Here is a 25,007-nt window from a genome sequence, read left to right as displayed (position 1 = left end):
ATTACAATATTCATGTTGTAGATATATAGTGTATAAATGTAACACCTTGTGGACTTATTATTATTTTATTTTTTTTTTTTACTGACTGATGCAAAACGTTTGATAATTCTTGAAAATCTGGTTCCCAGAGAACAGGGGAGAGATTGTGACTTTTGCACAAGGCTGTAAATCAGTGGGTCACTCACCACTGAAGACTGTAGAGCACTGTTAGTCTTTGTCATGGAGTACTGTCTAATTTTTCACAATCTAAACTATCTTCATCATCCCCCCTTTACTTCTCTCATATTTCAGCAAGAGAAAATAAAAAAAAAAAACACACGTACACGCACATACACACACAGATGACATTTTGTACAAACCTGACTCTAATTAGCTGAAACATATGACTCACTAAAACGAAAAGGACCCAACATTTCTGCAGCTGGGAATGTTTTTATTTGATTTGCAGAGCACAGCTGCACTCAAACTGTTAAGAGCTGATAGAAGCGTAATGAGAAAATCAAGATGTGAAATTATGTGATAATCCCCATGAGATTCACTTTCTCGCCTTACTGTTGATCTCTCAGCATTGTTTGGAGCTGCACAGCTGTCATACTCTGCCACCAGGATTGTGGTCCAACACACCGCCTAAAACACTGAGGAGCCATTATGCAGCATGTACTTTAAGCCATGTTAACAGCCATTACTACATGGAAAAACATGGTGTCATCTCAGGATTACAGGCTGCCACGCTTTCCTGTGTTATGTCAGGCCTGTAATTTCAGCTGCACACTCAATGAAATCATGTTCACAGGAGGCAATAAACCTCCGCTACACATAAAACTGAATGGCTTACTGCGATAAAAAAGCCATGCAAACATAGAAGGCATTGTAGTACTGAGCAATCAAGTCCATCACTTCAGCTGAGTTTGTTTTTTTTAACCAGTACACAAACTTCTTAAGCCAACCGTAAAAAGACATGATTTCAATTGTGGACAGGCCTGTAGCTCACAATAGTTGAATTCATTTCTATGCCTCAAAACTGAGAAGTAATCGAAAAGCATGAAAGAGAAAAAGTGAGTACAAGACGGTCGAGAATGCAGCCAAAAGTTTCCAAAGAGTGATTGCATAATGTTTGGAACATCTAACCCAGGCATTAATGCATAACATAATGGCCAACTGAAGGGAAGGTAGCAACAACAGTATCCATCTTAAAATCCACCTTAAATTGTCATATACTGTAGTAAAGACTTTCATGAGGATTTATCGACGAGCAGGAGAAAGTCGGGAGAAATGCTCAGAGATCTAGCAAGATGGATTAAAAGTACCGGTATTCTGTGGTGAGCCTAGCCTACCAGTGTTACAAAAACTAATTTCACAAAAAGATCAACCCACCCATTGTCAATATCTGCTTCTAATTGAAGCGTCACAGGGGAGCCAGTGCCTAATTTACAAAAACATGACTCATCAAGTTGGTCAGATTGAGGTAAACATTGTAATTTTTGTTCCTTTTTGACAAGCATAGGTGCCAGAGTGTGTTGCTCTGTTCACACTCAGGTTTAATCAACATTTTTTTTTTCCAACAACTTTCACCAAAGGACTTTATCTTAGAAAACTGCCATCATTGTGCAAGCCTCGCATTTCTATGAATAATCACTCAATGTTTCACTTGTGTTTTAATTCCCCAAATGGTCTGTTTTCGCTAACTAAACTCTGTCAGTCAGACAGTTTAGCCCAAAATGGTATTTGGCCCTTAAAAGTCAATTCAAGGCAAATGGCTCCAGTCAATGGCCTATTGTTATTTCAACACATACTGAAAACATTTTGCTGCTACTACTGATTATTGAGGGAACCATGCAGGAGGAACGTTTGGATACATCAGTTACTGATTCACTTAATAAAGCAGGTAAACTTTAGAAAATTTTATTTACTTGTAGCAGAACTTTACTGCCTTTTAACTTATTATATTAAATAAACGTTTACGTCCTCTAATTCCACCCCAAAAGAGATTTTTTTTTTCTTTTTTTTTATGAGAAAAGCTTAGGAGTACACTGACCAGGGCAAACAACAAATTAGCAATACATGGGATGCACCACTGCCAGCTTCCAAACACTCAGTGCTTAACTCTCCTCTTGACTGAAACAATAACATAGCAACAGCCTCATTAATGAAAACAATGTGCACTTCTGAAAGGTTTTTGCAACACTCTTTTAACACAAAACATATGATGTTATATAAAAATAACCCTTTTAGCTCCATGGGTGGTTTATGATCTTGTTGCCCAGATACTTCTTGTGCATTATGCTTGTCATCCATCCATTATTGTCGAGATGGGAGAAAAATTTGACAAAAACAGCCATTTTGTATTTTGTGGATACAAATGACTAAGATTCAGAAAGGAGATTAAGTAAACCAATGTATGACTTTTTTTTTTTTTTACAACAAATTCTTTGAGAAGAGCCCCAGGCTTAGGGCCCCCATAAGCTCTTAGGCCCCTGGGCAAAAAAATGAGGGTTGGCATGAATCCAATCAGAATGTTCTGATGGAGGCATTTACATGACACACTTTTATTCAGATCGGCTGTTTATTCTGATTCATTACGTCAAAGTAAACATGGCTATCGACTGTGAATGGAACGTTTAACAGAACGACTCCTGGATCTGAATCAAAGTTTTGCCAAGACCCAGGCCCTGCACACCTTAGTGGTTAGTAGGTCAGTAGTGTGCTTGAGAGTGAAAGCTGCACCTCTGTTAGAGTCAGTGAAATGTTTGATAAATCTCCGAGCAAACCAGATTTCTATTTTGCATGTACGCTGGTGATACGGCACTGTGCCGGAGTACTATGAGCCGTGGGAACATTACCCTGTTATTCAGTGATCTGATCCCTTTAGTCTCTCACCTCTTTGCTCAATGTTCAGCTGCACAGTTGCACGCACTGTCCCCACTGGGCTCACTGCCTCACACACATACTGGCCCTCGTCATCGGTCGTAACACGAGTTATACGAAGGGTACCGGCAGGCAGAATTGCATGTCGTCGGTCAGAAGGCAGTACGTTTCCACCTCGAGTCCAGACAATCACTGGCTCTGGGTAACCGGTCGCCTCGCAGGGAATATCCACAGTGTTACCCTCCAAAACTGACTGGTCCTGTGGCGTGACGGTAAACTGGGGAGTCGCTGTTCAGAATAGGAGAAAAAAATAAGACAATAATATGACATTTTCATGCAGGTCATCTATTAACACAATTAAATCTTATCTATTAACACAAATAAGATTTTCCAAATATTTTTTTTTTTAATTTACAAAAATTACTTCTCTGTCAAGATGACCCAGCTATGTTGTGTTGAGATTGTGATGAATATCTGGAATGAATTCAAGTTTATCCCGTGTTTATTTTTGTACGTATTGGGATTGACTCTAATTAAATTTAGCTTAGTTTTTGTGAGACTGATGAATGTTTTTATATGAATAACACAACAGAAAACATTTAGGATTTATATAGTAAAAAAACCAAAACATTTACACCAGTAGAAATCTAAATCTAAAAGCTTTACCTTGGACAATGATGCGTGCTGTAGCATGTATGGTATCCACATTATTGGAGGCGAAGCACGTGTATAGTCCTCCATCCTCTCGGACAACATTCTGGATGTACAGCCCCCCAGATGGAGTGATGTTGATGCGAGTGTCACTGGGCAACGGCGTGCGGTCACCCTTCGTCCACGTGACTCTGGGCTGTGGCTGACCGGTGGCGCTGCATTCCAGGGTCACGCTCTCACCCACCAGCACCTCCGTGTTCTGGGGTTGAATGACAAAACTTGGCCGGGCTGGAAGAACAAGAGAAGAGGGTGGAGGAAAGTTGAAATGAGGATCAAGATAACTTCTGCAAAGTTCATCAACATTAGAATATGTTTTCTTCTTTGCAGATGACACCATTATGTTTTGTTAGGACAAAGTTTTTTCTGTTCCAAATGCTACAAAAATCAACAGAAATCCAAATTATGACAACCTGTTACTTCACGAAGCTAAATAGCAAGATAAATGTAGAACCAGACAGCTTTATAAATATTTGATCTAATATTGATATTGGAAATCATCGTGATATCAGCCACAATATGAGTATCAGATAATATTGGCCTGCATTGAGCTTGAACTTTAGTACAATTTTCAGATTACATCACTCGTCAGGGTTTAGGGTATCAATATCAAACATCTAAATTACTGCCAGAACTTAACTCCACAGTATGTCCAAAAAATAAAAAATAAAAAATCCAACAGAAGCAAAACAAAAACAAACTCAGTGTTCAAGTTTTGAAAGACAACATAAAACATTTTAAGCAACCAAAACAGAGTGATTTGTTGTTGGCAACAACTTTAAAAGTTCTAAAAAACCGTGTTGTGGCTCAGTTACAAAAACCACCTTTGTGTTCATTGACTCAAAACTGAAAACAGCTTGACCAATACCAAACAGTTTTCAGTGTTTATTGAAAGAAAATGCAGCGGATATGTGTCCTTGTTTGGTCAGTGATTGCAGTGGAATGAAGAAAATATGTTTGCAGCAAGGGTTGTGTGGTTTACCATCAGAGAGACAGGAAATGCACAACATCAGTTCTCAGAAACTTCTGATGGGCTCAGTTTCAACCAAAACATGTACAAAAATATTTACTTTTTTGCTTTTTTTGAAAGACACTATATTGTCTTTATCTATAGTTAAGAATTATTTAGAGATGCATCAATCAGACTTTTATAGGTAAGAAGATTTTAGATGCCTTACTTAAAAAACACAACAGGTAAATTTTTATAAAAATGTATTGATTGAATCCTAAGTATTGGCCCATGTGGACGACCTGCATTTTATGCAGCTTGTTAATCAAATCTGTTTTGTTTTTTTTATTATTATTATTATTTTTTTTTGCTTCCAAACCAAGCCTTCTTCACTTTTCATAATTACATTCACAGGACAGCAGGACAGGGACAGTGGTTTCCAGTGTGTCTTGGTCATCTGACTTCATTAGCTCACTTTGCTCTTGATAAGAGAACAGAGAAGTGCTTGTTGTTGTTTTCTTATTACAATTTTCAAAATATGCCTCTGTTTTTTAAATTTTGTAACATAGCTAACCAGAATATGCTACAGTCAAATGAGCAACAAGTCATATCAAAGTAACCATGCCAACACTAACCAGATTTTCCAACACACACTCACATCCATGCATTATACTGTAGTTTGTCAAATGAGCCTGTATTCAACCTCTATGAGAGTGTGTGGGAAGCTGCATAATAACCTGGTAGAGAAAGGAAAGTATTGCACTTACAGGGGGCTCCAAAGTATCGAAGGGTGACCTCTGAAGTCTTGACTTCCCCGGCTACATTTTTGGCCATGCACTGGTAAACTCCCTGGTCAGTCTCTCTGGTGTCTTGAATCATCAGTGTCCCATCTTCCAGGAGGTTCAGACGATTGTCATCTCGCATATTTAAAGCATTGCTGCAAACAAAACAAAAAAGCAGGCAAATATTGTTTACTTTAAATGGATGGATGGTTTTATAGTGTATTTTCTGTCTTAGTAATATTATTTGATTTACAAAAATATTCCAAAAAATCTTCGTTATTCTCAGTGGAACAAAAGATAAAAGACACAGTTGAGGGAAGTAAACCATAGCAAGTATTGGATATGGTAAACGCAACATATAATATGTGTTAATTCTTTGATGTAAACATCTAAATAATCTGGTCATTGTCAATTTGCAGAGTTATTTACATTTAGTTTCAGTTGTACATTATTGTGCTAAACAAAGATGAAGCCATCACATGGCTCAAAGGTAGAACAACGTTTTCAGAGGCCATATTTTTCTTTGCGGCTGTCCTGAGTTTTATTCCCAACTCCAGGCTGTTCGTTGCATGACTCCTTTTTCTTGTCATCCTTCTGCCAAGCTAAAAGTGCAATAAAATCTTAGACAACATGTAGACAACAGAAAGGTTTGCGAGAAACAAACACCTCAAAATTCCAATTCACTAGGACAGACTACATTTTTCTTTAAAAAAAAACAAACAAAAAAAAACATGCGGAATTGGTCTCAGTTTTCTTATTTCATCTTTTTAAGGTTTTGACCAATCTTACTTGTTCCTGAGCCAGATAATCTGAGGTTTGGGGTTTCCCTCAGCCCTACAGGTGAAGTAAACAGTGTTTCCTGATGTAACATCGACATCCCGGGGCTCTGAGGTGATCCTTGGTACCTCTGCAGTGAGAAAATTCAACAAGAAAAATGAATGACAATCAAACTATGACAATCCATGCTTTGATTTCACATTTCTGTAACCCTAATAATACAGTGATATACAGAAAAGTTCAGAGTCAGTTTAATGGCTTTAGCCTGCACAGGTCTTGTGTCTCCAAACCAAACCACAAAGTTGGTGTGGGTGCGTGTGTGCTGATATTCTGTGTTGTTGTTGTTTTTTTTTTTCATATATGTAAATCTGCAGTCCAGCCAAACATCTCTGCTTTAAGCTCTCCCATCTGAAGGACATTGTGCTCACAGTTGTGTGCTGCTCAGGTCTTTTCTCGCCATTTTCTACATTTGCTAAGGCTAATTCCTAAGTGCAGATTGACAAACCCAAATTGTTTGGAAACAGCCTCATAACCATCCGTAGGGTGAGGGGCAGGAACAACCGCATCCCCAAGATGATTGCTGTTATTGTGTCAACAGGAGATAATGTATCTCAAATTAGTTTTCCATAACAACAGATGGTAAACTTGTTTCTTACCACAACTGTACCGAGCCTCTGTTGAACCAGACCTGCTCTTACATCCATGTTGGAAGAGTCTCTAATCTAATTCAGAGGCCAAATTCCAGAAGTTTCCAACAGGATGTACTTCCTGTACTCGGTGGTGATCTAGATTAATGGTCACCACAAGCATGTGAAATCTAAGACACACAGAAGCAACAAACAGGAACAGTTCCCATGTCCCAAAGAGAGATTCAGCCTCCCACTTTCACAGAGTCTGCTCACCAATTCAGGTCAGAAGCAATTCCTCTAAGCAATTTCCTCCAAAGTTCTCACACAAGCAACTGCTGCGATGGCAACTGTTTTGCATCCACCAGCAGGTCAATCAGTGCAAACACCATAACATCTCAAGTCTAAGGGGATGAAAGTTGAACTCCAGCTCTTACTAGGCAGCATACCACCCTGCTTCCAGGGTCTGAAGTGGACCATGAAGGAAAAGACAGATGGAGAGAGGTGTAGAATGACGTTCACCATGTTTTCAGGAAGATATTCTTCTCCTGGATTTTAGGGAGTGGGAGGGCTACAGCAGGCAGGAGTGGGCACGTTAAGGCCATTAAAGTTAGTTTCTGTGATTAAACTGCGGTTAAGATACAGTTGCCTGGTTCAGACTGAGGGATTCAGAGGGAGCTGGAGAAAATACAGGTTTACAACAAGTGGATTTAGCTCTGGAGCCCACAAGGAATCAGACTGATTATGGAATTATCTGCATTTTCTCTTCCACTTTTGTTGCAAAGAAGTGTGAATAAACTTACTGTTATTATCTCATCCAAAACAGACAAATTAGAGAACGGATCATTAACCATCCAATAGCTTGCCATACTTCCATTGCCAATTCTAGAAAGGACAGCACATCAAAAACGTGTAATATTCTGCACAATTAGCACTTGAAAAATACTCAACGCTGTGAGAGGTAATTCTCATCTTTGCTTAAGTTTGAGAATTAAAATCAAATAGAAAAGAAATGATAGAGATTATTATTAAATAACTTCAATGTGCAATAAATTAGCAGCAGTATAAATAATTATTGCTTTTACGTAAAAGCAAAAAACATCCTTACTCAACAAATAATTTGACATTCCTTTTGTAAGTGTAAAACTTATGCTAGTTGATTGAAAGGTTCAAATGAAAGAGCTTTTCTAATGCCTAGACTGCAGTAGAACCAGGAGGACTTCTGTCACAAGTACGAATGCAGACGTTTCTCTATGTCAAGGGTTTCTACACATTTTCCAATTCAAAATGACTCACTACTTCAGACTTTAAATTATTACATATTTTTGATCTCTTTTAAAGCATTTTGGATATGTTTCCATTTCTTTCTTTGACAAACTAAAAAAGAAAACAACAACAAAAAAAAACATAAGCACAGTCCATGTTGTTCCAAACTTCTCATGGCCTAGTAGGAACATTGCATACATTTATTAATTTCAATATTTGTGTTGTAAACATCCTTTCTACTTCAGATGCAAAATAAGATAAACCCTTATCCCCTCTCACTGATAAAGTGAACATATGCTTGTTGTTGCAGTGACCACAGATTTACATTTCCTCCAGCAGGGTAGATTTTTTTCCAGGAGCAAAACAGCTGCAGAGCTCAGACAAAGAACAGAAACATGCACCTGTGTGTACATTTGCAGTGTGTGGTTAGATTAAGCAGTTTATACATGACTCAACACATGTGCTGCTAGCAGGAAGGAAGGCTAAGCTATTGTCTGTATGTTTTAACAATGACTTTATTAAATGCTAAAGAAAGACAAAAACAATTTGGATGGAAGTTGCAATGAAACTTTGCATGAGAAGTTGAGCTAGCATAGACCCAATAACTTTCTGTGGAACAGTGTTATTTGGGCGCCACAGAGCAACAGTGCTTACATATACTGTAAATATTTTTTGCACAGTACACAGGAGAATATCTGTTTGTGTACATGACTTCATTTACCAGATTAAATTTTTTTCTTCTCAGTTTCAAAATTAAACAAACACTGCTGTATTGACTTCTATTGGCACTCTTTCTCTCCTACCTTTGGAAATCTAGATATTTATTTTATTTTTTATTTTTTTTGGTTGTAAAAATACACTAGATTTTTTGGTTGTACCATAAGAAAATGTCACAAAGTTCAAGGACTATGGATACTTTTCCCAGGTGCTATAAAATACCACTGAGGTGAAAACATTAATGCCACAAAGGGCTAAAAGCTGGTTTGAAGAAGCAACATGAAGACAAATCATAATAAAGTGTTTAATTTTACCGCAGTTGAGCTCCTCAGCAGTGAGGGTGGCCACCGATCGGCCCTGGAGTCGACTGGGATGCTCGCAGGTAGCAGCAGCCTGGGCGTTTCCTGACTCGGCGTACTGCTTCAGCAGGTCGGCCAGCCACAACAGCTCACAGTCACAGCTTAAAGCGTTAGAGTCTAGCCGCCTGCAAACGTGGACACAGGCAAAGAGCAAATCACAAGACATAAAAGGGCCTAGGAGTTCTGTGTTCATTATTATCTCATTTCAGTTGAATTGTTTGCAGAAACTAATGCTGTTAGACCCTAATTATCAATAAAATCAGAACGGTTGAAGGTTATAAGATCATAATAGACTTCTTCAGCATGAGAGCAGCATGGATATTATGGACGAGCAATGGTCCGAGGGCCATTTTGGTTCATCATGAACCAAAACAATAAACTCCCCCTGGTCACTTCTGGTGCGATGCAGCAGGAGAACATCCCATCAACACCTACTGTTATGTTTTTTTAGGGTTCCGACAAAATTAAAAGTAAAATAAGATGTTGAAGCTCATCAGTCATTATTTCTTCCTCATCTGAAGTTGTCAACTCGTGATAGTTGTTCCTCTATGTCTTGATCGTTGTGTTTACTACACAGTTGTAAATCACACATATGACAAAAACACCATGACATGTACTGCAGCAGGAGGGGTTTCATAGGAGCTCGTCTTTGAAGGATGTGGTTGAAAATGAACGTGACAGTGCATCGATAGTTCGACTTCGGCTTGACAATATATGCTACAGCCTGAAGTTTAGACCACTGTTAGAGCAGGCTGTTTGCCTGATTTCCAAACACGATGGGGCCCACTAGAAAAAAAAAAAAAAAAAACTGGATCAGGCTGTTTGCCTGTTTAAAGGACAAGCAGACAGACCTATATAATTTAAGTTTAGGCCTAAATCGGGGTTATGCATGTCATTAATACTGACTGGAGTCTAAAGAGGTATATGATTAGCTTCAGGTATGTTGCTCAGCGGGACACAAAACCAAATGTTTTACTTCTACTGCATCGTAACCAATCAGGCTTCATAGACAGAACACAATCCAAAAAAATTAAAAAACTTAAAATATCAGAGTGGAAACCTCGTCACCTTGTAAAAGGAAATCTGCTCATTCGGTTCAGGACTGTGTCGGTTTTACAGATGTGGAAATAATAACATCACGTGTGAAAATGCAGCCTGAGTAGTTTTTGATTTCAATCCAGTCACACATGCACCTCAGAGCTGTCGACCTGCGATCACATTAGCTGTGTAGCAGCAGCAGCAGCAGCAGCAGCAGCGTTAAAAACACTCCTTTGTGACAGTTCATGAACTACAGTGTGTCTGGCACCACCAAATCCAGCTCAGTGCAAACAGTGGGGCCCACCAGAAAGAGACTGGGACGGATTGTTCTCACTGTGGGAACTGGTCTCACAGCCTGGACTCCTTTTCTGGTTCAGCTTTACTACAATGTGTCACCTAAAAAAAGATGCTTTACAATGCTTTAATGATTTTTCACAGTCTAATATTGTTCATGTGTTCCTATACAAAAAGCCAAAATCGCAGCAAAGTCAGTGTGATTAAACAGGGTTTAACTCTCTTCTTGAACTCTCGTTCAAACATTAGAAGTAAATTTATGACAGGGAAAAGAGGAACAAGAACAAGAAGATGTGTTTTTATTTAGGATTCTTTGCACTTACAATCGTTTCATGGACTGAAGATGAACGAAGGTTCCTGGGATGAGCTGTGTTATTCTGTTATTGTGCAAAAACCTGACAGGGAGACAGAAACGGGAAAATGAACACGTGACCAATAAAACAGGTAGTGTGGAGACAGGATGTTGTTTTTGGTGACTTAATTTTCCGTTTTTTAAAAGAGGACAAATATCATTGTCCTTCCAGATAATGGTGCAATAGCACATCTTTTTCCACTGTAGACACAACAAAGCATTTTCCTGTATATGCGAGACTTTTTGATCAATTTGCCACACATTTCTGTATCCTTCCTTCCAGGAAACTGATTCAAAGATCTTTCTTGTCTCTGCTTTGACTGTGTCCATGGAAATCTTCCCCAACAACAGCTAAACTACGCACCTGGGAATTCCTTCCTTCCCCTATTCCTTTATTTTTTTTTCTTCCCTGCAGGTGTTCCATCTATTTTGCACAGACTCAAGACTGCAAGTGCAAATACAGCAGGTTTAAAAAAATGAAACAAGAACCTAACATATTAAGTCTATGAGAGACAAAGAGAGGGAGGGAGCTTCAGAAAACCATGCTAATTATTGCAGCTAGCTAAATAAACAAAATCTTATAAACTTAGTCACAGTTATATAACAGTTTACTGCTTCATAAGAGCAGATTTTAACTGTATTGTGTCTGAACTAAAGATATTTTATTAATTTTGGCAAAAAAGGTGAGACAGAGTGCACCTACAGTCGTTCCAACTTCGGCAGATGGCTGAAGGATTCTGGTTCCAAAGAATCGATGCTGTTGAAGTGCAGGTAGCTGAAACAGAACAAAATGTACAAATAGGTATTTCAGTTTTCATGATTATGAAACGTTACATTGTTCTATGGAATTGAATGGGTGGGGGCAGGGAGTGGACAGGTTGGGGTTTGGACAATAGTGTGTCAGAAATAACTATGGAGAAAACGGCACTGTGGATCTTGGCAGACTGCAGGATTCTACATGTTAGCATTCATGACATATTTAAGTTTAAAATTTAAGGGTGCAGTTTTAAATTCAAGGAAGTACATGTGGAACATTTTCAAGCGAAAATCACTGAAGTATGCCATTTATGCAAGGATTCTGACAAACACTTGAGATGAGGTCAAAGCAACTAATTCTGCGGGCTTTCTATTTGGATTTAAATAGTTATGCTCAGCACCCAGTTGCTTTAAATGTTATTGGTAAAGGGGAACTACTTTTTTCATTAGATTACAGAACCCTATTTCTTCTCACCCTAAAGCAACTCAAGTGCCTTTTTAGCAAACTCCAGCTATGGTTAGGGAAAAGGTTTATAATCACCACTGCATTCATACCGGTCAGATGAGTCATGCAGACAAATGAGTAAATTCATAATTATGTCTAATTTCAGTCAGTTTAGTAGTATAAAGCAGTGATCAATAAAGCACTAGAATCATGTCTTATATAAACAGGATGCAAGAGAAAAAAGATCAAGGCATTTTTGTTTTGCATATTACAAACACAAACGGCAGCTAAGGGGACTTTACATGACAAACAGTTGAGAGTTATTTCATATGATATGAAATCCAATTTGACCAAATTCTATTAAAATCTGCCCTGATCACCTAATACAATCCAATAATAACATCAGATCATTGGATTCAGATCCAATATCACACAGCCCAGTTTGTCCCAATGAAAATGGAATAGAGTCAAATTCAGTTCATTTGTATGCTAGTTAGTAAAATCTGATCTACTTAAAAACATATGTAGAAAAGGGGAAAAAAGGGTTTTGTTTGGAGAACTACAATATACTAAAATCAGCATTGCATTTGCATTTTCTCAGATTGGAGGCACAAAATACAAATGCAGAAAAAAATCCGACAGGTGGATAAAAATGCTCAATAAGGTTTCAAATTGGGTTTGCTTTCACCTGAGAGTCAACACTAATGCAGCGGTAAAACAAACTAAGACAACAAAGAACCTTTTAAACGTCAGAGATCAGAGAGTAAAACAATGATGAATTTCTCTTAGGCCTAACTCATCAGTGGCTATAAATCATATGGTTAGGCTGATACAAACCAGAGCCACTGCATTTACTGACAGAAACTCAGACATGAGGCTTAAACACTCATGAATCACAGGAGGATCATCGACCACTGATTTGGGATTCTCCTCAGTCAGAACAATGACACAATGGAATTTCATGCCTTGGCATCTGTTTTAATAGAATTACTGGGATTTACAACTTGCCACCAACACATAAAGCATTCTTTTATTGGGGGGAAATTCGGCCCAGCTGCTTGGTCTGACAATGAAAATGAATTTTACCACATAGGTTATTTGTTGTTGATTGAGTTAAGAAAGAGGACAGCACATAAAAAAAATTGTGGTTAAGATGACCCACTAAAATATATATATTGCATTATACTAAGTTAAATTTGTTTGTGACTAAATTAAAAGGATTACTGTGTTTTACTGCAAATATAATAAAAACAAATTCATCTTCTGTTTTGTCTCAAACCTTTGTGGGGGTTAAAATTTATTCATTCATGCATTTTGCGTCTCAAAACAGTAATCAGTCATCAGGTGTGGTGAATTAATTTGAACTCAGCTATCCAAGGGGATTTAAAGCTCAATCATGATTTCACATTGTAGCCTAACATTGGGCCGACTTGGTTAGGATGTGTTTTTATTATTACTATTATTATTATTATTATTATTATTATTATTATTATTATTAATGCATGGAGTCACAATTCATACTGAAACATTAATAAAAACATACAATCTCGGGTTCCCACTGACTGCAAACAACATAAAAAGTGAATAAAATATAAGATTTATAATGTTTTTCCAAGCAACATCCCAGTTTGAACTTCTTTTCTTTTACAGCAGGCATCAAGCATTAGGGTCCAAGGGTCTCCAAATCCCCAAATTATAGAGATCCACCGATCCGATATTAACAACCGTATCGGTCCAGACACTGAAAGAACTTCTAGATCAGGTATGGTGACAATATCCCCGAGCTGTTTTTCAGTATCGGATCCGTATCGGACGATACTGAGTCTCAGATATCTGTATTAGTATCAAAAGAGAAAAAAGTGGATTGGTGCATCGCTACAAAACTGTGCAATGTTCAGTACTTATGGGAAACAGTTGAACTTTAACACACAAACAAAGCACACATTATGCACAATTATCTAGAAAACACACACACACACACACACACACGCGCACACACACGCACCCACACACACACACACACACACACACACACACAAGATTACAGCAAATCTTAGAGGAGGTGTGATTTTTGCAGCAAGAGACAGACGTAGGTCAAAGCTTTGTTCTACTGTACTCCTGGCTGCAGCACAACACTGCAACATGTTAAGTTTTAAAGCTTCAATGGTGTCGGGGCAAAGCTGCCATGATCACCATGCGACTCATGCAGAGGGAGTCAAAGTGGGTCACAGCGCAGCAGACAAAGGTCAGGTGCACAAATGGCATGCATAGTGGCAACAAAAAGGGGAAAAGGGCCGTCGCATGTAGCAGCATGATGCCCATCTACTACCTAAGAAGTAAAGAGCATGCTTTGATTTATGCACTGTACGACTCATAAGCATGTCAGCTTTGCCAGGCTTTGGGATTTCTTTACAGAGATCCTCAGGAGAAGGGAGAGAGGTCAAGCCATGTACAAATGGGTAGAAGAAGGCAGAACGCTGCGAGCAAATAGAAAAGGTAAATGAAGAACTCGGTCACTTACAGTTGCTCAAGAGAGACAAGGCCCTTAAATGCTTGTCTGTCAATTGATTGGATTTCATTCTTGTACAAATAGCTGAAAGGAGAGATAATCAGTGACATTAGTAACACTCACACATCTTAATTTTCCCTAATTATAGAGAAAAAGCACAGAGTCCTATAGCATTTTATAAAAAAAATAACTTAATTTGCCCCCCAAAAATTAAATAGAGCAACTTTCACAATGTTTTTTGCTCCTGGTGATGAATTAAAAACCTACAAACAAATTCATCTAACTCAATGTTTTCTGCTTACGATATAAAAGCCAAACATGCAAAGCATGCAACTAAAGAATAAAGGGATATCGTAAAAGGTGAATGTCCAAGAGCTGTCCATTGTAGTTGTTGACCAATTGCTTATTTTTCTTGCTTGCAAATTAATACAACAAACATTTAAGGTATATATTATACAGACATTTCAATGTGTTTCATTAAACAGCAACTTCTTTGCTCAGTATCAATCACCTTCCACAAGAATAGTTTGAAGTGAAAACTCAATAGTCTCCGAGTTGCTCAACAGGCTCACTCAGAATAAGTAGTAAGTTGCTATATCCACACCACAAGAAAACCATCTGCTGTCTTTTCAGTGATCTAAACTGTTACCGAAATATCAAAAACAAATACAAATGTGGGAAATGATCAAAGTAATAAAAATAATAAAAACATAACAAATTTCCATGAGTGAAATGTTTGCTGCAAGTCCCATGAAGTAATGTACAACAGGCTGGAATCATAAACGCAATGTTCAGGATCACCAGGCGCCCCCAAAAAGCAAACCACCCTCCTCATGTGTGTTATTCTTCCACAACACATGTCAAAGAAATGTGAGCCTAGAAAAGCAATAGCTTCCAGCTGTGCATCCTTTCATCTCCCATCACACACTTCATGATTTTAACCTGGGACGTAATGAGAAATCCAGATCTCCACCAGAACAAGAATTAAAGAAAAAAAAAATACATTAAAACAAGAAGATTACAAAAATGCTGAGTTCTTTTATAGAACAGGAAACCACCAGGACAATCTGAGCTAAACTTTGGTTGAACAGAATCGCTCTGTAATTAAAATCAAACAACATAGTGAAATAGAGACATAATAGCAAGATAAAGGACCACTGTGTCTTGTTTTTGAATGAGTCAGCTGCAAATTATCCCAAAGTTCATAAATCTGAGATAGACATTGGGAATTGTGAAAATGCCTGTCATTCAAGCAGCAGCCACAGTGCCACCCAGACTGCAGCGCCATTGGTTAATTTAACCTTCTGTGGGTAGACTAAATAGCAAGATGTCCATTTTGGATTAAATGAGCCATTTTTGTGACTTAACCTTACAACTTTGAAAAGCACTTAAAACCACGTTTACTGTCTGTCCAGCACATTCAACAGATTTCAACCATATTGTTTAGACCAATAAATAAACAATATCTGCAAATCTAACTTCAAACTACATCCAATGTTTCAACAACTCTGATGAAATTTGTTCCTTCACCAACATTAAATCAGAAGGCAAATTATCTTTCACACAATTGTTCCATCAGTAAAATAATTGTTTCCAAAATGTTATTTTTGAGATGTTTAATTTTTCATTTTCAATTGTTTTTAGATAATACATTTTGATGAACTACAAAAACATAACCATCCAAGCATGGATGCAAACACAACACACTGCTGCAATGTGTGGCTTTTAAAGTTCTACATCTACGGGGGAAAAAAAAAAGAGAAAACTTTTTGATTCTCTAATGAGAAACAGCATCTGTTGAAGAAAACAATCGGCAAGCTCTTCGCATGTTTACATCAGTCTGATCTGTTTATTGAGCTGGTTCTTACAGAGAAAAGAAAGCTCACCATTAAGCTTTAACTGGATTGCGGATGAATCAGAGAAAGCTACACTGTGCTTCGAAGAAAGTGAAGAGGTTAGATGGGAACTTCCAGCTTTAAGCTCTGACTAGCAGGCAGATGTAACCTTCAACAATCATTAAGGTTCCTGCAGCAGTACAGTCCTCAGATCAGCTGTGTTTTGATGGGAAGGGGTTCCCTAATTAAAAGTGACTAAAACAGCTGCAGGATTTAATTACAAACATGAGGGAGAACCGTAAGGAATCTGTAGGCTCTTGATTGGAATCCAGTGGAGAGGAAAACAAAAAAGCTGAATTGCTCTTGTCTCGAGCCTCTTCTTTGTTCCTACCTGCTGTGAAGATGGACTCAAACATTTTCGGGAGACAGTAATAACATCTAATTTCAGTTGTTTTAGGTCAAATGGACTGAACCATGGTGTGATTGCAGACCTAAATGTGGTCTGCTTTGGAGCCAAAACAAAAAAAAAAATATCAGTTTTGCAAAAAAAACAGAATATTTTTCACTTTTACTATTGTTGTTTCTTTAATTTCACAGATTTAACAATAAGTCCATAAAATTTGTATTTTATCTAGCTAGTTTGGCGGTAATCCAAAGTATTATCTTTACCTCCCTTTGACAGGACAATACTATTAAGTGTTACCTAAAGATATCCTTTAAAAAAACACAAGCTGAAATCTTCTTAGAGGACCTTAACTGAAAATTTTAAAATAAAATAAAAAAAAAACCCAAAGAACGTCGACTCCAATTAAAAACATTCTGTTCTTGACCTTTGCTTTGGAATTGTTTTGATTAAGAGAAACTTTACTTATTCGTTCACGTCAATGGAAACAGACTAAGTGGGGGACAAACTTTGTCCTCTGAAGTCCTTTTCATCTTGGTAAATAACTCAGCTTGCACTGAGCAGTAAACAGGCACAGCCACTTGGTTCCAGTAAAAGTCTCCCACCAGAGTCAGAGCACTTTTCTGCACACTGCTAAAGCAAATAACTAACTTGTACAGAGTTCTAAGTGTTTTCAGTGAAACACACCCAAAAAGAAGTAACAACTAGTTCTTGCTACTAAAAAGCTGATGCATGACTCAGATCAACTTTTCGGGAATACGGTCATATTTAGCAAATTAGAATAAGTGAGGCGTATTTGTCAGGTTAAATTACTCCAAATAGCTACCTCTAGATCTTAATAATACTATTTATTAGGCACACATTTTTGGTTTAAAATGTTTTCAATCGGTCTTTTGTAATATTCTAAGGTTAAATGTTGGGTTTTCATCAGCTCTACATGGAAAATTACAAGTAACATAAAACATAACACGTACAAATGCCTAAAAATAACAGTTTGTGTGTAATTCATCCATTAAATTGGTTTGACTTGAGTGAACTGAGTTACTGGAATAAATGGACTTTCAATGCTACTCTAATCAACTGAATATGACCACATAGTTGACACACAGAGATCTGTGTCCAGATGGAAATGCATTAGTCGATTTATGAAGAGTGATAACAGCATTGTGTTGATTTCTTACAGTAAGCTTTCAATACTATTTTATATTAGTAGCAGTTGCAAAGTCACACTCTACTTGGGTGAAAGTGCAGTGGCTGCACAACACGATTTTACAAATGACCTAAAGCAAAGACAACTTACTTTAGGGCTTGCATTTTAAACTCATCAACATCTTAGGCTAGTGATCATCACAATTAGCACTGCTAAACTGCTAACCTTAAACAGCAATCTATGTGTGGTAACGAGAAAAACTAGAATTTTCTTTGGTATTTTCAAATGTCTGCTAACACACAAAGAAAAGTCAGGTACAAAACAAGAAACAGTAGAAGTACAAAATGGCTATAAGGTCTAGCTTTCTGTTGTAGCAGCTAAAGTGAGTAGCTATTTCAGTTTTAAGTAGGATGTTACATTATTAGCGCTTCCTTGATATTAATGTATAATTTGTATTCAAGATCAGATTAGGCTACATATAAAAAAAATAGTTAGTGAAATTAACAATAAATATACCAAAATCTGTGGCCAGAATGCTTATAAATAAAAACCTTCTGTCTGGTACCCAATGGTGGTTCGTGGATGAATGGAGCTCTGTGCGAGCCCCTCCTTCTGCTGCCCTCAACCAATTAAAATGAGAAAATGAGATCTCGGGGTCCTGGAGAGCTACTTTTCACAACAGCTTGCATGCAAGCTACTCTCCTCATTCTTTGCCCCAAGCAGAAGATGCTGCCACCCCATTGACTGCACATGCATAAAAAGGATAGATAACATGCTCAGGACACAGCTGGCATAAGAATACTTAAAAAAAAAAACTCTTTTCATAAAACTACTCTTCCCTCTAGCAATACCAGGGAGTCCTCACTGCAAGACTTTTGCTTCACTATGGGCATATCATTTCCCAAATGACATTATGCATGATTCATAACAATAGCCTCCTCACAATCACACACACAAAAAAAAAAATAAAATAAAAAATGAAAAAGAGTCAGGCGCAACGATCACCAGATTCTCCCAGGAGTTACTTCAGCTGTAAGATTGGATAAGAAATACTCAAAAGGTTAAGCAAAAATTGGGTTTGCATCATTTGAGAACCAATGATTAACACCCCTCTTAAACATATAAGGGAACAAAATTAAATGCAGCAAACCTACAGATACTTGAGGTTTTCTAGGTCTTCAAACGCTCCCCTGGGAATCCTTCGTATATGATTGTTGTTGAGGAGACTGTGAAAGAAGAACAGGGAGCGAAAGTTAGTTAGGGGGGAGACACAACCAGTGTTCCATATGAGGAACTTATCTTGGTAGTTGGAGACAGAGTTTTGTTTTTTCCCGTTGAGGGACAAATCCTTGACGCAGAGCAGGGGTCGACTCCCATGAGGAGCCATTACAGAACTCAACAGAACAAGCTGAAGAAGTCAAAAAATAAAAAAATAAAAAAGAGCAAAATATTTTGTCCAGGAAATGATGCAAACGCTTTTCTGTCTTTACAGTGACTAAATTATATACAAATATTTATATTTTTTTATAGGTTTTGAGGGGTGCATTGTACTACTAGGTTTGGACACATTCACTCAGTGCTGTCTACTTTACATCAAGTGTTAGCTCTGAACAGGCCCACCGAAGCGGAACAGTCTGGGGAACCCTGCAGGTGAGGTGAATCTGCTAAGAGTGGAAAATGGCTGAGCTCCAACAACTTAATCTACTTCCTGCCTTTTCAGGAAAAAAAAAATAAAAATACTATATGGAGCTTTTACAGGACTGTTGCAATGAGGACCTGAGCTGCTGATAAAGATTCTACTTATAACACAAAATAAAATTATTGAAAAATAAAAAGTGATGGAAAGCTTTAAATTTATCTGGCAAAGAAGCAGATGTTTTTCTAAAGTTATTTTTACTACTGCTTTTAAGTGTTTAAAGCTTCACCATGACATTGTTCCTGATCTGTCAATAATGTTGCCTAACAGACCTCTGAGACCTCCCCAACACGGCTGCATTCATACTTAAATTACAATATTCAAGCTGTATTAAATGGGTCACTTCTGATGGGAAAGCAGCATTATGAATTTTGTTTAGGAGAATCATACACTCAATGCACATCTCGCTTCACTTATGGGTTTCCTCCCCCCGACTTGGATTCCTTTGGTGGAATTTGTACTGAAACCAATTAATAATTTTCATGGTCGAGTGTTTGGGACTAATTTTCTTGAAAATTCGGAGCTGTTCTCTTTAGATTTTAATCAAAGATGTCTCTATCCATCCTTCCTTCTGTTATAAAAAGTCGGCCAGTGTGACATGCTGCCAGACAGCCCACCCCATGAATCTTCTGAAAAAGTCACAAACGTAGAAGTCCAAGGAGAGGCGCCTCAGTGTGGCTGCCTTATGGTGAAATAATGTTCTGGAATTCAGAATTATGGCTACAATGGTGCTAACAGGAACATCCAGATGTTTAGAAATGCAGCTGTAACCTTTGTCATTACTACACTGTGCTACACTAAGATGTTTTTGTGAAGGTTTTTTTTTTCTTTTCAGTAATCAAACTCTATGCAGTAATTTAAAGCAAACAGATTTCAGCTGGTTTCTTGGCTTTCTAAGGCTTTTGCACATCCTTTTTGTAAATACTTACTCTGTCGCATTTATTTAATAATTTGCAATACATGTATTTGTATGTGTGGACAACTTTATGCATGGGTTGTGGCTTTGCTTGCTTATGAAATATATTTACTGAGAAAAGAAATGCTGGTGTGTTCAGTACTGGTTTTACCCAAAGTGCACATGAAAAGAAAATTGTTTAAAGTTCACCGTGCATGTTTTGCTTTCTTTTCTCAACCCCTTCAGCAAATATTTAGATAAGGTGGAGCTTATAAAATCACCTGAAAACTGGGAAGATAACTAAAAAATGAAGCATAACAAACCAACACTTCTTATGAATATGAGTGTGTTAGTGCAAATTATAAGAGGAAAAAAAAAACACACAAATGCAGGTGGAGATCAAAAAAAGAGGAATTCTTTTTAGTAAAATTATATTCTGAACCCAGTTTGTAAAACCACAGAAGAGGAGCTTGGAAATGTTCTTGCCTCTCATAAAGAGACAGGGCGACTTACAGGGTGTTGAGGTTTGTTAATCGCCTGAAGGAGCCTGGTTGTAGATCCTTGATTTTGTTGAATCTCAGGTCTCTGAAAGAAAGAGAAAAAAAAGAGAACGTGTTAATCGTTGAGGATATTTCATTATGTTAGTACGATAAGTGATACCCGATCACTGTCAGGAAAATCCCAAAGTATTACAGGATGCTCAGCTCACAAGTATTTCTTTGTTAGGGCTTTAATCTTCTTGGGGGATTTCAATAACGTTTGCCTTAAAGATAACAAGCACAGGGTTGTTTGCTGCAGTCAGCAGGCTTTAGAATCTGTCTCCTGTTTCTCTCTAATTGAATGAGTCAGCAAAAATAAAAAACAAAGCCGACATATTATGACTTTGCATCTTATCTTTTAGAGACCGAAGTGAAATCACTCTTTATTATATGACATTAGGAGCATAGAAAAAAAACATGTGAACAATGTTTTTTTTTCTTTTAAGGCTTTTTGTGGTACTATTGGCCATTTTTCACAACAGCATGTTAAGGTAAGAGAAAGAATGGATGTTCAGAAAAAGGTAAAAAAAAAATGCATCTTCCCTATTAATTAGTAATTTTACTATATGCAAACTTATGAATTTAAAGAAAGTATAAAAAAATATTTGATCATATTATAGCATTTTATTGAACAGCTTAATTCAAATTCAACCAGAGTTTTTCAATCGGGTTGCAGACTGAACTTTAATTTCTCAGGATTAAACAGGCAAAAACAAGAAAGACAAAAACTGTAAGTGTCCCATCATGAACTTTGACATTGGACATATTAACTGAGACCTGTAGAGACTGAAAACTCTCCTGGGTTTGTTGTTTTTTTTTTGTTGGGTTTTTTTGAGGATCAGAATGAACTTGCTGGGACCTTTACGGCTGGAAACACTGCAAGCTGTCTTCAGCGTTTTTCACTTGTATATAATGACTGCCTCAGCAGAATGATGAAGTTCTAACATTTTGGACAAAAACAGTTCTGCTTTACATATCAGGGATGCAAACTGGTAATCAAACACATATATAGTGAGACATCTAACCAAAAGTTAGATCACTTTCAAAAGATTAATGTTGTCAATCCTATGCAAAATGAACCAGGCCAAAATGTTCAGATGGATCTGAGGAACCGACTACAGTTTCCAGATCTGGGCGTTCTTCTAGATAGCTCAGTTGACCCTGTAAGAGTTCAGCCTGCCTCCAAGTGCTGACTCTTCACTGTAAACAATCTCTGCCTGGTTCAGAAAGACATAACATACTTTTGCTATCTTGCAAAACTGTCAAGACATCGACGGGATGGAAGGCTTGAGATTAAAATGTTCTAAGTTCTGTAGAAAAAAAAATTTTCCTTTTGCTTTTGTGTTTTATGTCTCTGCAAAAAAAATATTGAAGTTATTTTTCTCAATGGGTTATTTCAAGTTTCGTGATTCTTCATGTTTTTAGTTAACTTAATAAATAATTATATAAAAAAGGAAAAACTTATGCAACACTAAGTAACGTTGTTTTGACTTTTCGTGATGAAAGAAAGTATGAGTCTGAGGCTTAACTTTGCTGCTAAATAGCAAAGAGTATACCATCTCCAAGTAGGTAAACCTTAAGAGACAAAGCAGAAAAATATTTAAAATATATTAAAAACAAGTGAAGTGGTCTCACCAGGGCCCTAGGGTTTATTTTTGACCAGTGAGTGTTTCACAAACAAACAACAGAAGATCTTTACAAATCCTAAAGTCTGTATCACAGTGAACCAGGTCAGTTACAGATGCTTCCTCCAATTGTTTGACCCGCTTATTGACACAGCTTGGCTGTAGACTTTGGTGGAAGACACACTGTACAATTTAAATCTCCGATATGACACCGTTAGCAACGTCAGCAAACAAGGGTGGTCGCACTTTTTTGGAATTAAATTCCCACTTAAATGCTCCTGATTCTAGCGTCATCTTAACCCATTTTAGCTGAAGCTGTCAGGATCACCGTTAGCAGTTTGTTTGTTTGTTTGTTTTTTGGACTTGTACAATCTTTAAAATCAGGAAAGCTTAAACCACTCTGTGAATCAGAAAGAGTCGAGCACATTCAGAGTGAGTTGTCAGAGTGAGATACTCTTAGGGAAGGCTTCTCTGCAAGGTAGCATTGCAGGACGCATTTCGCAGACATGCTGAGGCAGACACTGTCCTGCCTCCTCTGGGCCTGAGGGATGACGAGCATGATAAATGAACAAGGTTACATGCTGATTCAGGCAGCACCTATCGCACATAGCACACATTAAGCGCAACAGACTTTGGGTGAGGTCATGCTTATAATGTTTTTAATGATTTAAAAAAAAAAAAAAAGACTCGGTTTCACATATTACAGGTGTAAGAGATAATAGCAGGACATTAGGTGGTTAACTGCACTTCAGACTTTTCAGATTGTGTTCAAACAACTCTGTTTCTTTCTGCAGAAGGCTAAAAACAAGGTCAGGCAGAAAGGACAAGATTGGCTCAGCTGTTGTCTGAAGGGAAGGAAATGCTCAACTGATTAGACTGTCCTGAGAGTCTACAAGCTAAACTGGAAACCGACTCTGGATTATGTGTGGAATGTTTAAGTGGCACAGTGACATTAAGGTGCCTTGGTCTTAGATTTTGTAAACGAAAATGAAAATCTGCATTCGTGTTAAATGTTGATCACTATAAAATACATTTTAAGGACAATATGTCTTAGCTAAAGCCATGTTAACTCTCTTCTTGCAAGCATGCAAAAAAAAAAAAAAGGTTAATTCCACGTTTCACTGACTAAAGATTATCCACTATTATGGCAGTCTGTCATCTTACTTAGTCTTTGTTTAGGAACAACTGGAAATTAGAGAGGAAATGACTCACCTCATAGCCAGCAAAAACATAGAATAAACTATGTCAGGGACATTTAGCAAGCAAAATATTTTAAACTCATTCAGCAAATTAAGTGGCCAGGGAATGCCGTAGTGTTGTTTTAGAAAATTCCAACAATTTCATTAGATTTGTTGTGGAACTCATTAAGGAAGTATGTTAACCCACAGTAACGAGGTTTGACAGCAAGAAAACCAGAGGGAAGTTTAAAAAAATTAATGCTAACAACCCTGTGAAAGGGTTGACGGACCCGTTCTGGCTTTGCCTAAACACATGGCTGGAAAATGAACAGCCTACCAGGCTCAGTTACCCACACAGGAAGATAGACCCATAATTCAGGCTGATAAAAACAAAGCCTGAAGTTCAACTCCCCCGTATGGTTTTGCACTAAACTTTGACATTTTTCAAAAGAAGTGATTTTGTTTACTTGGGATTTTGACACCAACTTAGTTCATGACTGTGAATTGTTTGGGTGATACAGTGATTATATGCTGTTTGACATAGATTTTTCCTGTCAATATTACACTTTTTTTTTTTTTACTTGAAGTGGCAAAGCTGTCTGTCCATCCATCCATCCATCTATCTGTCCATGTTAGTGTTGCATTTTTTTATTTTTTTTTACCAAAACCACTGTCTCCTAAAGTTATTCCCCAAGGCCTAGTGCCTTACTTGTCTCAAGTGTCTCTTTTAATTCATTAAGAGAAACATTTAAAACATGATCCATTAATTTACTCGCAAACTTTATGACATATTATGGATGTAAATCAGCCATTTGATTCAGATGTGCTGGAGACGCATCTAAACAGCTGAGGGTCCTGATGACCTGTGTTGAGAAACCTAGAATTCTGTTAAAATGTTCAAAACCAACAATCTTTTGATGGAAGATGGTACACTAATACATGACAGTAGAAAAGGACCAAACTTTATGATGTTAATCAGCTTATTCTCAAGCCAAGTCTATACAGTTGATTAGTAATCTGACTACTACCCCAATAAACTTACTTTTACACCAAACAGATACACAAAAGCCCCGTTTACACAGAGCTGCTCCTCAATTAATAAACTCTAACATTTTTGTTGTGATCCAGCTGATATTTTTTTTTTTTGTTGTTGTTGTTTCACACTGAGCACTTAGTTCATCGGCGATGGACACGGGTTACTGTTTACTATGAGGTGGAAGTTAGTGAGGTCTAAGCTAAGGGT

General features: G+C 37.6%; 1 protein-coding gene across 3 annotated transcripts in view; it reads right to left on the bottom strand.

Annotated features, from left to right (window-relative positions):
- Nucleotides 1–25,007, bottom strand: part of pxdn (peroxidasin) — a 50,860-nt gene that overhangs the window by 20,467 nt on the left and 5,386 nt on the right. For 2 of the 3 annotated variants that reach the window (XM_007574823.2, XM_007574808.2), the window contains exons 2-11: nt 20,936–21,007; nt 18,986–19,057; nt 14,456–14,527; nt 11,437–11,508; nt 10,705–10,776; nt 9,005–9,174; nt 6,094–6,211; nt 5,290–5,459; nt 3,532–3,804; nt 2,878–3,153 (exon numbers count right to left, since the gene is read on the bottom strand). In XM_007574823.2, coding sequence (XP_007574885.1) covers nt 2,878–3,153; nt 3,532–3,804; nt 5,290–5,459; nt 6,094–6,211; nt 9,005–9,174; nt 10,705–10,776; nt 11,437–11,508; nt 14,456–14,527; nt 18,986–19,057; nt 20,936–21,007 — 1,367 coding nt within the window. The remainder of the gene's footprint in view (nt 1–2,877; nt 3,154–3,531; nt 3,805–5,289; nt 5,460–6,093; nt 6,212–9,004; nt 9,175–10,704; nt 10,777–11,436; nt 11,509–14,455; nt 14,528–18,985; nt 19,058–20,935; nt 21,008–25,007) is intronic. The other variant, XM_007574816.2, reaches the window with a different exon arrangement.

The sequence above is a fragment of the Poecilia formosa genome, unplaced genomic scaffold (genome assembly GCF_000485575.1).
Source record: "Poecilia formosa unplaced genomic scaffold, Poecilia_formosa-5.1.2 Scaffold8, whole genome shotgun sequence".
In the NCBI taxonomy this organism is placed as follows: domain Eukaryota; kingdom Metazoa; phylum Chordata; class Actinopteri; order Cyprinodontiformes; family Poeciliidae; genus Poecilia; species Poecilia formosa.
The sequence above is the reverse complement of the archived record's forward strand: the minus strand, read 5'-3'. Positions and strand labels throughout refer to the sequence as shown.